At 37.1% G+C, this 14,957-nt stretch overlaps 1 protein-coding gene across 1 annotated transcript in view; it reads left to right on the top strand.

Moving 5' to 3' along the window:
* LOC145680283 (putative inorganic phosphate cotransporter) overlaps positions 1-14,957 on the top strand; it is a 112,931-nt gene that overhangs the window by 48,036 nt on the left and 49,938 nt on the right. The window contains exon 3 of the mRNA XM_081750641.1: positions 2,263-2,523. Coding sequence (XP_081606767.1) covers positions 2,263-2,523 — 261 coding nt within the window. The remainder of the gene's footprint in view (positions 1-2,262; positions 2,524-14,957) is intronic.

The following is a 14,957-nucleotide window of genomic DNA, read 5'->3' as shown; positions in this document are numbered from 1 at the left end:
ACAGTTTGGATGCAGTTTTCGAAAAAGAAAGCGTATTTTTAAAAACCTAAGTCCAATAGGCCTATTTCATTCCAATTGTTTTTTATGTTTAAATTAGTATAAAAAATAAGCATAATGATTTACCATGGTGGAAAACCAGTGATCGAGCTTTCTTCTCTGTGCAGTAATCGCAGCAAAAGATACCGTGGTATTTTATATTTAAATATAATAAAATCTATGAGTGAGCCGCGAGAATTTAAGTTACACCTATAGTGTGCCGCAAGTCGAAACAGGTTGGGAAACGCTGATCCAAATCTACATTAAAAAAAAAAAAAGAAATGAACTGTACTGCATGGGAATAATTGCGAGAACGACAGCGCGCTAGGCTATGGCTATTTCATATGCTATAAAGATAAATTATTACAGTATTATCTATATACTATGTACATATACTGTAGTCCTAAAAATGTTCATTTAACTTTCAAAAACTGAAAACTAAAACCACTGGCGTAGCAGACCATAAGTCCTGAGCCTGCCTCAACGCCATGCGTTAACGACTGGTGGACCTACGTCCACCTGAGTGCCGAACACATGGTCAGCCACAGGCGTATCACTCCTCAGTTTGCCTCACGACACTGGGCAGACGCCAAAAATTTGGAGTACTCCAGCGGAGGATTGAACCCGAGATCACGTGGATACGACTCCAACGCTCTAACCGCTAGACTATGGAGCTCCTTTATTTTAATAAAGAACGTAAATGTAGCCTACAAGCCTACAAAGAGAGTTTTGAAGCTATTTGATCTTCAAAACATTTCAGATAAATAATAATAATAAAAAAAATGTAGTACAGGTCCGGTAATAGATGTCTATAACTTTAAAAAAGTTATTCGAAATAACTCCCCTACTTTAGTTCAGTTATCCGTAGGCCTGTATATTATTATTATTATTATTATTATTATTATTATTATTATTATTTGTAATAATTGTAATCATAGTGGTAATATAATACTAAAGCATTTTGGTAAAGGGCAAATAATATTTTATTAATTTTAACATTAATATTTTGTAAACTTTTATATATTAAATGCAAATAAAACTCAATTCCCAGTCTGGTGCTGTTAGGTCGTTCACATGTGTAAAGAAATTAAGGAAGTCTCGTAACAATTCAAAACTACTGTATGTCTAGATAAAACATTCTTTTAATAGGAAATATAACTTATGTTATGTAGCAATGTGTCAAGACAATAATAAACACTTTCTACTTCACGTTATGAAGTAATTCTAAAAATATAATTGTAAGCAAAAGAAATACGCTACCGAAAACTAGGAAAAAAAGGTAGGTGAACAAAAAAAGTAGTAAACTCAAAAAAGTTTTGAAGTGACCATTAAATAAAAACGATCAACCTCTTATATCTTCGCTAATCACAATCTGGGAGAGTACATGCTGGTTACAATTTAATAACACACTTTTATTATTCAACCTTGTCACCAAATTCGTTTAATTCATAACCTAGCTTCAAAATTCAATATAACAATTGTTATAGATTTTGACGTAAGGCCACAGTACCAGTTTTAAGTAATTATCTAATCTAATATCTCAACTTTTATTTCTGCAACCAAAACCATCCATCTTAACAAATTAATCACTCTACCTAAAAGTAAATGGTTAAGTTTGTTATTAAAAAAAAAAAAAAAAAAAAACTTTTATTTGCCCTCATGCTAATATGGTTATTAATACATTAAGTTATGTATAAATAAAATTGTATATGTCAACGTCCAAATTTCGGTCCAGTAAGTTAGCATATGTTATGGTGGAATAAGCACCGAATTTTGTGGCTAGCGCCCTTAAGTTGGCATATGTTAATACTGTTAACATTGTAAAATGGCACATTAGTTTAAAAGCTGTAAATGAAGTTCGAGTAACACTTTTTTTTTGTTCAGTTTTTGTGTGTGTGTGTGTGGGGGGGGGGCGAAGCAGGTATCGCTGCCACGGTGTCTCTCACCTTTCCCTCTTTCCGAACCTTTTTTAACACCCTGACTGCAGTTATAAATCCCTTCCTCACGTATATACAGTACAGGTAAATTTCCATGTAGCATTTTTCTATTCATTTTATAGATTCAGTGGTTATTCACCCTTCTTGTTTTATTCCTGTTTTTGAGTTAACCATGATTTCGAGTTAACCGTGAATATCTTCCCTTCTATTACTCCGGTAAATCGGGAGTCAACTGTACGTATATTATTTCACAACTTTGTATTATTTCTTATTTGATTTCTGTTTTCAGGCTAATAGTACTAGCAGTAGCAGTAGTTCAGGTACATTCGTATGGGACAGCCGAACGCAGGGTTATATATTAAGTTCGTTCTTCTACGGGTACGTCGTAACACAAATACCATTTGGAATCCTAGCCAAGAAGCATGGCGCCTTGAAGTTCTTAGGATATGGAATGCTGATAAACTCCATCTTCGGTCTTCTGGTGCCAATAGCAGCACAAACAGGGTATGGAATGCTTATCGCAGTTCGTGTCATACAAGGACTTGGAGAGGTAAGTTTAATTAATTGATTCTACTTTGGACTTTTCCTAATTATTTCATGTTTCTACCAATCACATTAGCAGATTATACCCGTTGTTGACAAATCATAAACTCACTAAACCCAAAGAAACGATTTCCATAAAGAGCAAGGCAGAGCCGTACTGGAACACACAGGCCCAGCATAAAGGTACTTCCTAGGGGGCCCACTCACATGTATGTATTTCCCACTCCCCATCCCCCGATAAAAAGGAGTCTGGGAGTGTCACTCGGAATGAGTGTTCATTTTTTGTTCCAGGACTCCGTGACCAAGGGGCCCCCAAAATTTTTAAAATTGACTGAAAATATTTTCATCCATAAAAGTTTTAAAAAACATGACATGAGTCACTTCTATATAATTTATGGACCCTTTTGATCATGTTGAGAGAGGGCCCATCATATAAATTTTTGATTGGGCTCCCTTGCATTTTCCCGCTCCAGGGTCCCCAATTGTCTTAATCCGGCCCTGTATATTTTCTATACGGAAAGCAATGGTGCTGTAAAATGTAAATTATTATTTAGTTTCAAGTTATGGCATCATTTGAGATTTCAATTTAGCTGAATACTTAAATATGAGCAAAATTATAAAGCAGAGTGGGAAATCAGGAATCATTCAAGGGTTAAATTACGAAAAATATGAAAGGCTGTTTTCATAACATCTGGGCTGGCAACGCTGGTCTGGGATTAGCTCACCGTATTGCCGGTACTAGTGGTGGGTAAATTCCCGGGAAGATATTTTTCGGGAATATTCCCTGGGAATATTCCCGGGAAGATTCCCAAAATGGGAATTTATCCGGGAATTTATGTACAATTACAAAGTAAATTGCATTCTATTACTATATTATGATTTCAAAGATAAATTAGTTTTTATATCACAGTATGTTATTACTGTTGTCCCCAGGGGAGTCTTTAAAATGTATATTTTGAACTACGAGGGCAAGTCAAGAAAGACTTGGACTGATTTTTTTCCCGGCAGTTCTGTTAACGCTGGAGCTTCATAGTTTGGCATACAAGTAGGGTGGGTCTTGCTGTGCATATATATAAAATGTTGTTAAGGAATCATTGCATGTTTGGTAACCACGACTTTTTATTGCAGGTGATGTTCTGCGCCGCCTCTAGAAGTCGCCTGTAGAAGAAATGGAGTCATTACGAGATGAACAATTTGCAGCTATACGGTTCTGCTATCGCCTGGGGAAAAGTGCAACAGAAACTCTAGGAATGTTGAGAGCAGCCTACAAAGATGACGCTCTGCCACGAAGTACCGTGTTCTGGTGGTTCAAAGAGTTTAAAGAGGGCCGAATGACAATCACGAAAGCTGGTGGACCAGGTGTATCAGCGTCTGCTGTTACTGAGGTGAACATTAACACGGCAGCAGTCATTGTTAGAGAAGATCGCCGCATCAGTATCGAGGATCTGGCAGCCGCACTACGCATATCTCATGGCAGCGCCTTCAAAATTTTGCATGACCACCTCCACATGAGCCGAGCGTGTGCGCGATGGATTCCGCGACTCCTGACACCAGAGCAGAAGGCCGTTCGAGTGGAGACTTGCAGGGAGCTGTTGCAAAGGTTTGAGGATGGTGGAGACGCCTACCGCACCGTGCGACTTTTTTCTATTCCCTGCCCTAAAATCCAGACTGCGTGGACGCCGCTTCTCCGATAATTCCGAGGTTCTGAAGGCATCGGAGGCGGTTTTGAAGGACCTCTCAAAGAATGGCCTGCGACACGTGTTTGAGGACTGGAAGACTCGAATGAAAAAGTGCATTCAAATGGGCGGGGACTACTTTGAAAAGGATCATGTGACTGTTGCTGAGTAATAATAAATTGCCTAGAAAAAAAATCAGTCCAAGTCTTTCTTGACTAGCCCTCGTATGATATGTTATTTTGTTAATATTCTATTATATTTAGAGAGTACGCATAAATGTATATTTATTTACAATATGTTCTATCAATTAAATATGTGTGAAAAAATTATATAGTAAATCCTAATACTTTTAAACCGCTAACAGTTTAAATTCATATATAAGTGGATTTGCTAAACTTGACTCTACTACTGATATTATAGACACTTTAAATTTATAAATTTTATAAACCAATTAGATTGGGTAAATGCCAGAAGATACATGTCTCACAAATTTATCAACATTTGCGCGTACATATTTATGTTCACAAAATTTGCAAGATACTTACTTATCTTTATAGTATAGCACCTAACGCTGCCATACACGACCTTTCATTCTACCTATTTCTCGAAATTGACATGTAATACGAGGGCTGTCTAAAAAGTATCCGACCTTTGGCCAGAAAAATAGTTGCGAATACCTGACAGATTTGGGACCCTAATCCCCTTCAAAGTATGCCCGTTGTGCTTCCACACACTTAGCCCACCGATCCTTCCAATACTGGAAAAACCGCTGGAAGTCTTCTTTTGGAATGTTGTTCAGCTCCGTCGTCGTGTTCCGCATTATGTCTTCTCTACTCTCAAAACGGGATCCCTTCAGAGGCGTCTTCAATTTTGGAAACAACCAGAAGTCACAAGGAGCCAGGTCTGGAGAGTAGGGAGGTTGGCGAACGGTTGTAATTCCATGTTTGGCTAAGAACGTGTGGATCAATTGGGATGAATGTGCTGAGGCGTTGTCATGATGGACGTGCCAGTTCTTCGCTGTCCACATGTCTAGTCTTTTGCGCCGGACTGCGTCACGGAGTCGCCTGAGAACATCTTGATAGTACTCCTTTGTCACTGTTTGTCCTTCCGGTGCGTACTCGTGATGCACAATTCCACGGGCATCGAAGAAAACAGTCAGCAACACCTTGATTTTGCTTCGCACCTGCCGCGCTTTCTTCGGCCTTGGAGAATCGGGATGCTTCCATTGAGACGTTTTTTGTTTTGTTTCTGGGTCGTACCCGTACACCCATGACTCATCTCCAGTTATCACGGAATTCAGATACCCAGGATCAGTGTTGGTGGTGTCCAGAAGGTCCTGTGCAACGTCAAAACGGGTGTCTTTTTGTTCCTGAGACAACAACTTGGGTACAAATTTAGCAGCCACTCGTTTCATGTTCAAATCGTCACGCAAAATTGCATGTGCAGAATCTTTACTCACTCCAACATCTTCTGCAATCTCCCGCACTGTCAAACAGCGATCTGCCATCACCAAATTTCGCACCCGCTCAACAACAGCTGCATTCCGAGCAGTTTGGGGCCTGCCGCTACGCTGCTCACTCTCGACTGATGTGCAGCCATCTTTGAATCGGTTGAACCATTGTTTAATTTGTGTTACACCCATCGCATCTTCTCCAAACACCTGCTGAATCTTACGAATTGTTTGGCTTTGAGAATCACCCAGCCTTTGACAGAATTTGATGCAGTATCTTTGCTCAATTCGTTCAGTCATCTTGCGAGAAACACTGAATCCGACGAACACTACCAACAGCACCTCACTTCGCGACCACCAGCTCACGACTGGCACACGCGAACGCGGTGAAAAAATTCAAGCATGCGCATTAAGGTTCCTCCTTCCACTGTGCACGGTGGCGCCGCCTGAGAATCACTACTTCGCGTGGAAAAAATTAAGGTCGGATACTTTTTAGACAGGCCTCGTACGTTAATTCACATGTAAGAGAAGTCTGAGTACCTCTTCAGAAATTAGAGTCAGAGATAGTGATTGGTAAATTCCCGGGAAGATATTTATCGAAAATATTGCCGTGAAGATTCCTAAAAATGGGAATTTTCCAGAAATTTATGTACAATCACAAAGAAAGTTGCATTCTATTATTATATTATGATTTCAAAGATAAATTCTTTTTTATATCACAGTATGTTATTACTGTTGTCCCCAGAGGAGTCTTTAATATGTATATCCTGAACGATGTTATTTTATTAATATTCTATTATATTTAGAGAGTACGCATAATGGATATTTATTTACAATAGGGTCCAATGAACGTAAATGTATTTAAAAAATTGTATAGTATGTCCACATACTTTTAAACCGCTAAACAGTTTAAATTTACATGTAAGTAGCATTCCTAAACTTGACTCTACTACTGATATTATAAACATATTAAATTTTTAAATGTTATAAACAATTTTGTCAACATTTGCGCATAAATATGTTTGTTCACAATATTTGCAAGATACTTTCTTATCTTTATGATTTTGCATGTTACATTGCCACACACGACCTTTCCTTCTGCCCATTTCTTGAAATTTCGTGCGTTAATGCACATGTAAGAGAAGTCCGAGCACCTCTTCAGAAATTCGAGTCAGAGAGAGGAGGCAGACCGACGTCTATTACTAACGGTGGTTGGGGTTTATTAATAGTACTTCATCTCTAGTTCTACATAAGTTTACTTAATTCTAAATTACTTTACAAAATGTTCCTTTTCATCATTTGTAAATTAGTACTTTGCTAATTTTGGCTGTTGATTAGCATTGGGGACCAGCTTTTGCACCTACTTTTTTGCGATATTCTATTCCAATGCGGTTGTTGTACGGTTCCATACGTTAAATTACGTTACCAACATTAAATTCAGACACCATTGCCGAGCGAGCGTAAGCGAGTGAATCCGGGTTATAGCCGCGCAGGGCACTTTGTTTTCTGTCTTCGTTACCAACAATTCAGTTTCTTTTCTCACATAAATCCCTTCCACTTACCTTTATGGTTTATACAAATATCCTACTGCCTTAAAAAATTGTGTTCGATACTTTCATGACTACTTGAAGATCACTATCAACTCATTTCTTCCGTAAATCATCCTACTTTTTGCTAGTTTTGGCCCCCCAATTCTAAACAATTAGCTTACTTTTTAGTGCAAATTCAAATGGAACTTTAATAAATCATATTATTAGTTATATAAAGTACAGTCAAAGAATTTTAAATTTTTAACCTCCAAATTCTTTAAAACCTAGAAGTAAATAATAATATATTAAAATAAAGTAATTAGTCATATGGTTCTTATAATTTGAAAGACAAAGTAAAAAGTTGGAAATAAATTCCTTCCCGGGAATTTATAGGTCAGGGAAAAAACCCGGGAATATTCCCATTTTTAAATTCCTTCCCACCGGGAATATTCCCACTGCCCATCACTAGTCGCTACTCGACGAGTTATCGTTCTCCATTCCGATACTCCCGTATGCGAGGAGTGCGTGACACGTGCCTTTTTGTACATATACCGCTAATTACGATACCAGGCGGAGGGCCCACTAAAAATTCACCGTCCAGGGCACACCGGAAAATTTTCTGGTTTCCCGCCTGGGCAGTACGGTCCTGGAGCAAGGTCATTTAGCTAAAAATCGATATGGAAAAGACGTAAGGGATTGCAAATCCGAGTGCAATCATCAGAAGATCTTGCATTGAAATTGAAAATAAGCATTAGTATTTAATTTGATTTGATATTGAGTTTAGCACCCCTTTCAACAGTGAGGCTACATGAGAAGTGAACCTACAGCTTAACGTGTGATCCTAACTCGCTTCTCCCACGTCAAAGGCGGTCACGTTAACAGCTTAGACATAGGGAACTCATAGAAATTAGAAGAAATGAATTCCTATATTTATCTTGGACAGGGGATATCCACAGATGTTAACATTAAAGAAAATAATAGACGTAATCTAAGCTGAAGTGCATTCGGAAGGAACAGTTGTATGTTAGAAAGTACTCGTAAAATGCTAATATATTGAGATTTCGCACTCCATCTTACGAACATGCTGCAGTTCGTCTTGCGAAGATATATCAAATAACAAGATAATATGCTTATTTAAGTGTTGTTGCATAAGGCTAACGGATTTCTGTCTTTTTCTAGATTATAGCCTAGAAGAATTAAGTAACTGGACCCCTTAATACACCATTTACTCTATTAATTCTATTTCTGAAATAATATAAACCAAAATCATTTCACATTGGAATAATTAATTTTAATTTCAACCAAAATCCAAATGAAGATGACACCGTGTCAAGTAAGTATGAATTAGCATGTGATAACAATTCGTCTGCCAATACTAAGAAACATACCATCAAATCATTTGTATGAGACACTGGATTAGCTATATACAGTTCGCCCTAAGCAAAGTCAATTCACCATTGGATATCCCACAGAATTCTCCAATTACATACATCAATTGTTTTCATTTAGATATCGCAGATAGATAATAAGTTTCATTATTTTCATAGCTTCTTGTTTCATTTGATATATCTTACATCTATAATAAAGATCTTACATCTTTACCATAAGTTGTATTCAAAAAAGAATATTTATTTGTTAAATATAATGATAAATTATTCATTATAGGTGACTTTAACATACCATCATTTACCGATACTACAACAAATTGGAATGCAAATGATAGCCATAGAGTTATATACAGGATATTTCGAAACAACACCGACAAAGTTTGCAAGGTGATTCCTGACACCAAGATAAGACAAAAAGTATAGACCAACCTGGGTGCACAAATGCTTCCTTTCGGAGTTACAGGCTGCCAAAAAGAATGGACTTTAAAGGACATGAAAAAATAAACTTTAAAGGTCCAAAACTATGGGATCTACAATATATAGGTCAAGACTTCACTTAGAAACTAATATGTGAGCTATGCAAAAAAAAAAAAAAATAATAATAATAAATAAATAAATAAATAAATAAAAATAAAAAAATAAATAAAATAAAATAAAAATAAAAAAAATTCATGTATCAGAATCGTAAGATACTCACGCACCAATTTTTATATAGGGAGTTTGGCTACGGCCATATAATTTGAAGTACTCACCTATAAAAATTGTTGCGGAAGTACCGCATGATTCTGAAACTTGGATTTTTGGATAGGGCACATACCAGTTCTTGAGTGAAGTCTTTACCCGACTACGGTAGATCTTATAGTATTGGAGCTATGGACTTCTAAACTTATTATTTTTTTTTCATGTTTTCGGCAGCCTATAACCAAGGGCGCCGATTTCTCTAAATTTGGGGGCCATTCAGATGCAGAAGGTATATATATATATATATATATATATATATATATATATATATATATATATATATATATATATGATAGGATAGATGGCTAGTGGTTAGACGTGCACGTATCGCGCTCCGTGTTTTTCATGCCATAAAGTTCAGTGGAAGAAGTGTTTCGCAACAATCTGTGTTTCCATAGTTCAGTTATAGATAGAAGAACAATATAACGTTTTCTTATCTAGTGAAAATCTTGTATAAATATTACTTTCCTAATTTACAGTTATTTTGTTTGTACGAAGTCTTCACAATACAATGGCTCCCTCTAAGGCTATCAAAGGGTCCCAAGGAAACAGTGCGCTCGAAGCAGAGAAAAAGGACTTCGTGCGGCAAATCTGCGAAGAAGTCAAGTCAGTGGTGCAAACCCCTGAAATTTTAAAACTAATCGTAGATTCAATAGTTGAATCAGTTACGAAAGTAGTGGTGGAAAGACTGGAAGAAACTCTTAAGTTCAATTCTGAAGAAGTGCATGACCTTCGGAAAGAGCTAAAGAACAAGGACGCAGAAATTAGTGGTCTGCAAGAGAAGATTGTGGAACTGGAGCAATACCAGCGGAGGGAAAACCTTCGGATCTTCGGAATACCGGAAGGAAGTAATGAAGATACTGACACTATAGCCATCAAATTGTTTGAAGAGCGGCTAGGTGTTCCCATGGACATAAACGACATTAGTCGAAGTCACAGGATTGGACCCAAATTAGAGGGAAAACCACGTCCGATAATTGTCAAGTTTGCAAGCTACCGAACCAGGGCTAAGGTGTTCAGCAATAAAAGAAAACTGAAGGGCTCCAACATCACCATCAAAGAAGATTTGTGCCATCATCGACTGGAATTGTTGCGTTCTGCAGTTCAGAAATATGGTTACAAGCAGGTGTATACTCAAGACGGAAAGATAGTTGTCCTTAAAAACGGAACTAGACATTTCGTCTCTACCAAGGCCGAACTTAACAGCTTGTGAGGACACAGAAATAGCGAATATCTCCAACAGTTAGTGGCATAATATCGCAGCACGGAACGTGTACATATTGTACTGTGTGTGATATGTTAGAGATTTGTTTTTCTTTTACTATTTTATTAATACATATATCCCCTTTTGTTAAATGTATATCCAAGTATGTATATTGTGTGCATCTGAATTGTTTGTGTGCGTGTGCGTGTGTTTCAACGTCCTATATCTATTTATGTGTGCATACTTGTCAGTGTTTAAATTCTACAATACACAGAAGCGATAACTGCAGTAGCTATGTGATTTATGAGCTTTATATTTATCTGACAATATTTTCAACAAGTATGGTGTGCTCGCTTTTTTCTGAAAAGTGTGTGGTTGTGTTGCTATTTTTATTTGTCGGCAATATTTTGTGTTGGATGTGTTTATCAAGGATGCGTTTACATGCATTTGTCAAGCTCAATACGAGTGTAGCTTCTAGTGATTCTAATGTGGGAATGGATACAAAAGTGTCCCCTCCCATCATCAGCACAGGAAGACCTCCCTGTCTCTGCGTTCTTTCACCCCTGTTGTTTCCAGTTTCGGCTCGCCTCCTCCTCAAGGTCAGTGCTATGTTTTTTATTTTCTTCTCTCTCTCAGCCCCCAAGTTACCAATAGCCACTCCGTTTCGGGAAGAGCAAGCAACGGCACAATCCGCATGTTATAAGGCAATGGATTTTTTTTTTTTTTAAACATAACCAACAAGGAAACAGTAAATCTCCATTCTATAGTCTTTTCGTTTTCTCTAGTCTTTCTGTTTTTTTGCAATACCTGCCATTGAAATATTCAATATTACATGAGTACAATGACTGACAATATAAGCAACAAACATAGCCCCTCTTCATTCGTTTTAACCAACCTAAATAAAATATGTCCCTCTGTTTTCGAAGACAATGAACCTTCACAGCTACCCGATCTCCAAGTGTCTCACGAAGGCCCTCAGTATTTATTGCAAACAGAACTTAATAAACCGAAGCTACCAACGTTCAATGCTGTGCACATTAATGCGCAGAGCCTTGTCAGACATTATACTGAGTTCGAAGTTATTTTTCATTCCGTTGAGAACTTGCATGCAATATTAGTTTCCGAGACTTGGTTAAAGCCAACTCTTTCTAATGACCTGGTATTGTTAAATAACTTCAAAATTATCCGAAACGATCGCATTAACAAAGGTGGTGGTGGGGTTGCAATCTTTCTGCGAAATGACATTGACGCAAAAATTCTTTGTCAATCAGGTGGTCATTATAGCTTCGAATCTGAGTACATCATAGTTGAGATATCTATTGAGAACCAAAAATTGCTTTTGGCTTGTGTGTACCGCCCACCAGGGGCGTCATTTAAGAATTTCGAAGAAGATATTTCTCGTATCTCACCACTTTATATGCATAGTCTCATACTTGGGGACATGAACTTTGATTTATTGTCCACTAAACGTGAAGTAGAAACATTCCGCGAGATTACTACATCCTTAAATTTTTCCATCTGTCCGCTCGAAGCTACGTTTCATACTACCACCTCAGATTCACTTCTTGACTTAATCTTAACTTCCGACATTGATAGAGTTCTTCATTTCGGTCAATTTTCAGTACCTGGCATTTCGCGTCATGATCTTATCTTTGTTTGCTATTCTATTAAGACTCCCAAATTCAAGCCTAAAGTTGTTTTATACAGAGATTTAGCCAACATTAACAATGGAGCACTCTTGCGTGATGCTGCGTTATTGCCTTGGCATCTAATAAGTTCTTTTCCTTCTGTGGATGACCAACTATCTTATTTCAATGAGTTAATATTTTATCTTCTGAACATTCATGCCCCTTTGAGAGAAAAACGTGTTTCTCGTTCTCCTTCGCCCTGGATTACAGATGAAATTCGAAGTTTAATGGCTTGTCGCGACAGAGCGTATAGTAAATTTAAGAAAGCACGTAAATTGAATCTACCCAACTTAAATGACAAATTTGAGGAATATAGGATCCTTAGAAATAGATGTAATCAAGTCGTGCGTAATGCGAAATTAAAATTTTCCTACACCCTGTTTGAGAACAAGAATCCCTCCCATCTTTGGAGAAATTTGAAGCTACTTGGCATTCGTAGCAGCAAAAAAGTCCAGCCGGATGTAGCTGCTCCTTTCTCTGCTGATTATCTTAACAATTATTTCTGTAGAATTGATAGTTCTAGCTCACAGATAAATGCAAGATCTGATAATACAGGACAAATCCCTAATTTCGAAGAAAATGTTTTCTCTTTCACTTGTGTCACCCCACATGATGTAATGAAAGCGATTAAGAGGATAAAATCCACTGCTATAGGTGCTGATGAAATAAGCATAACATTGATCAAGAAAATATTACCCTTCGTCCTCTCCCCAATTACCAATTTATTTAATCTTTCCCTTACTACCGGAACATTCCCAGTCTTGTGGAAGACAGCACGAGTCCTGCCTCTCCCTAAGACTAAGGATGTCCGATCTGCAGAAGACTTAAGGCCTATTTCAATATTACCTGCCCTATCTAAAGCTCTTGAATATATTGTAAGTGATCAAATATGTGAGCACCTTCGAACTTATAACCTTTTAGACACTTTTCAATCCGGGTTTCGTAAACATTGCAGCACTTCTACAGCCCTTACTAGTATTACTGATGATATACGTTCTGCTTTGGACAAGAGAGAGATAACCATACTTACCTTACTGGATTATAGCAAAGCATTCCAGTCAGTAAACCATGACATTTTGCTACAGAAACTTGTACAAAAATTTAGTTTCTCTACTTCAGCTGCTAAGTGGGTCCAAAATTACTTATGCGACCGAAAACAGTATGTGGTGGTTGCCAACTTAGTTTCTGGTCAGCGTAACCTTCCTTGTGGGGTTCCTCAAGGTAGTGTTTTAGGGCCTCTTCTTTTCTGCCTTTATATTAATGACTTAGCACAATCTCTAAAACACTGTAAGTATCACATGTATGCGGACGATGTTCAATTGTATCTATCTTCTTCACCAAAGCAAATAGATACTTGTATAACAAAGATGAACGAAGACTTGAGTAATTTGGCCAAATGGTCAGCAAATAATTGTTTGATTATAAATCCAGTCAAATCAAAGTCAATTTTAATTACTTCCAAACGTGCAACGACGTTAATAGATGCTTCACTTGTTCCCAATATAACTTTAGAGGGCATAAATATTCCCTTCTCTTCCTCTGTGAAAAATCTTGGCGTCATACTTAACAAATATTTAACTTGGTCCGATCAAATTAACGCATCATGCAAGAAGGCTTTTGGAATTCTTCATTCTCTCAGCAAATTAAAAAACTTTTTACCAACACAATTGAAAAAAACTCTTGTTCAAACCCTAGTGGTACCACATTTGGAGTACTGTGACACCGCCTTAACTGACGCTGATATACATTTACAAAAGCGTTTGCAGCGAGTACAAAATGCTTGTATACGTTTTATTTTTAACTTAAAATTCTCAAATCATGTTACGCCATTCTTTGAAAAGCTGCAATGGCTGAAGATGCAGCAACGGCGAAAATTGCACTCGTTGGTACTGCTGTATAAAACACTTACTTTTACAGAACCTTCCTATCTTCTAAAACATCTTAATTTTTTAAGCGATTTCCATGAGAGGGACACAAGATCACGTTTTAATAGCCAACTTGCAATTCCTATTCATAGATCAACTTATTCCTCCAAATCATTTATAATTTCAACGTGTCGTGATTGGAATACTTTGCCAACCTCGGTACGTGAGTCAAAATCTTTAGCATCTTTTAAAAGAGCAGTTTATAATTTATTGTTATCGAAGCAGGGTTGAATGGACACAGAGACAGAAGAGCCAATAGAGAAGCTTGTCATAAAGATATGAAACCCAACACTTATTACATATTATAACATGTATGTACTTTCGTGTAGCAGTATATTTGTGTGTGTGTTTGTGTGTGTGTGTGTGTGTGTGTGTGTGTGTGTGTTCAAGTGACAGTCTGTTTCTTGTGTGTTTTTTTTTTACTTTCTAACTTTTTTTTTCTTTTGCTATTCTTAGCTATATCCTTTGATTTTTCAATTTTGTGTCATGTTTAGGTGGTAGATAAGGCTACATATAGCCTTAACCTCGACATGTAAAATAAGTCAAAATAAATAAAATATATATATATATATATATATATATATATATATATATATATATATATATATATATATATATATATATATATATATATATATATGAGGATTTTAAGACAAATTGCATTCAAATTATGCCAAACATTGTATATTCATAAATAAAATATGGAGGCCCACATGAGCTTTGGGGGGGCGGCCCCTTCAGGATCGGCGTCCTTGCCTATAACTCAGAAAGGAACTATTTGTGCACTCAAGTTGGTCTATACTTTTCTCTTATCTTCGTGTCAAGTATTACCTCACAAAC

Source organism: Thermobia domestica, chromosome 3 (genome assembly GCF_964235325.1).
Source record: "Thermobia domestica chromosome 3, izTheDome1.hap1.1, whole genome shotgun sequence".
Classification (NCBI taxonomy): Eukaryota; Metazoa; Arthropoda; class Insecta; order Zygentoma; family Lepismatidae; genus Thermobia; species Thermobia domestica.
This window is presented reverse-complemented; position numbering and strand designations above follow the sequence as displayed.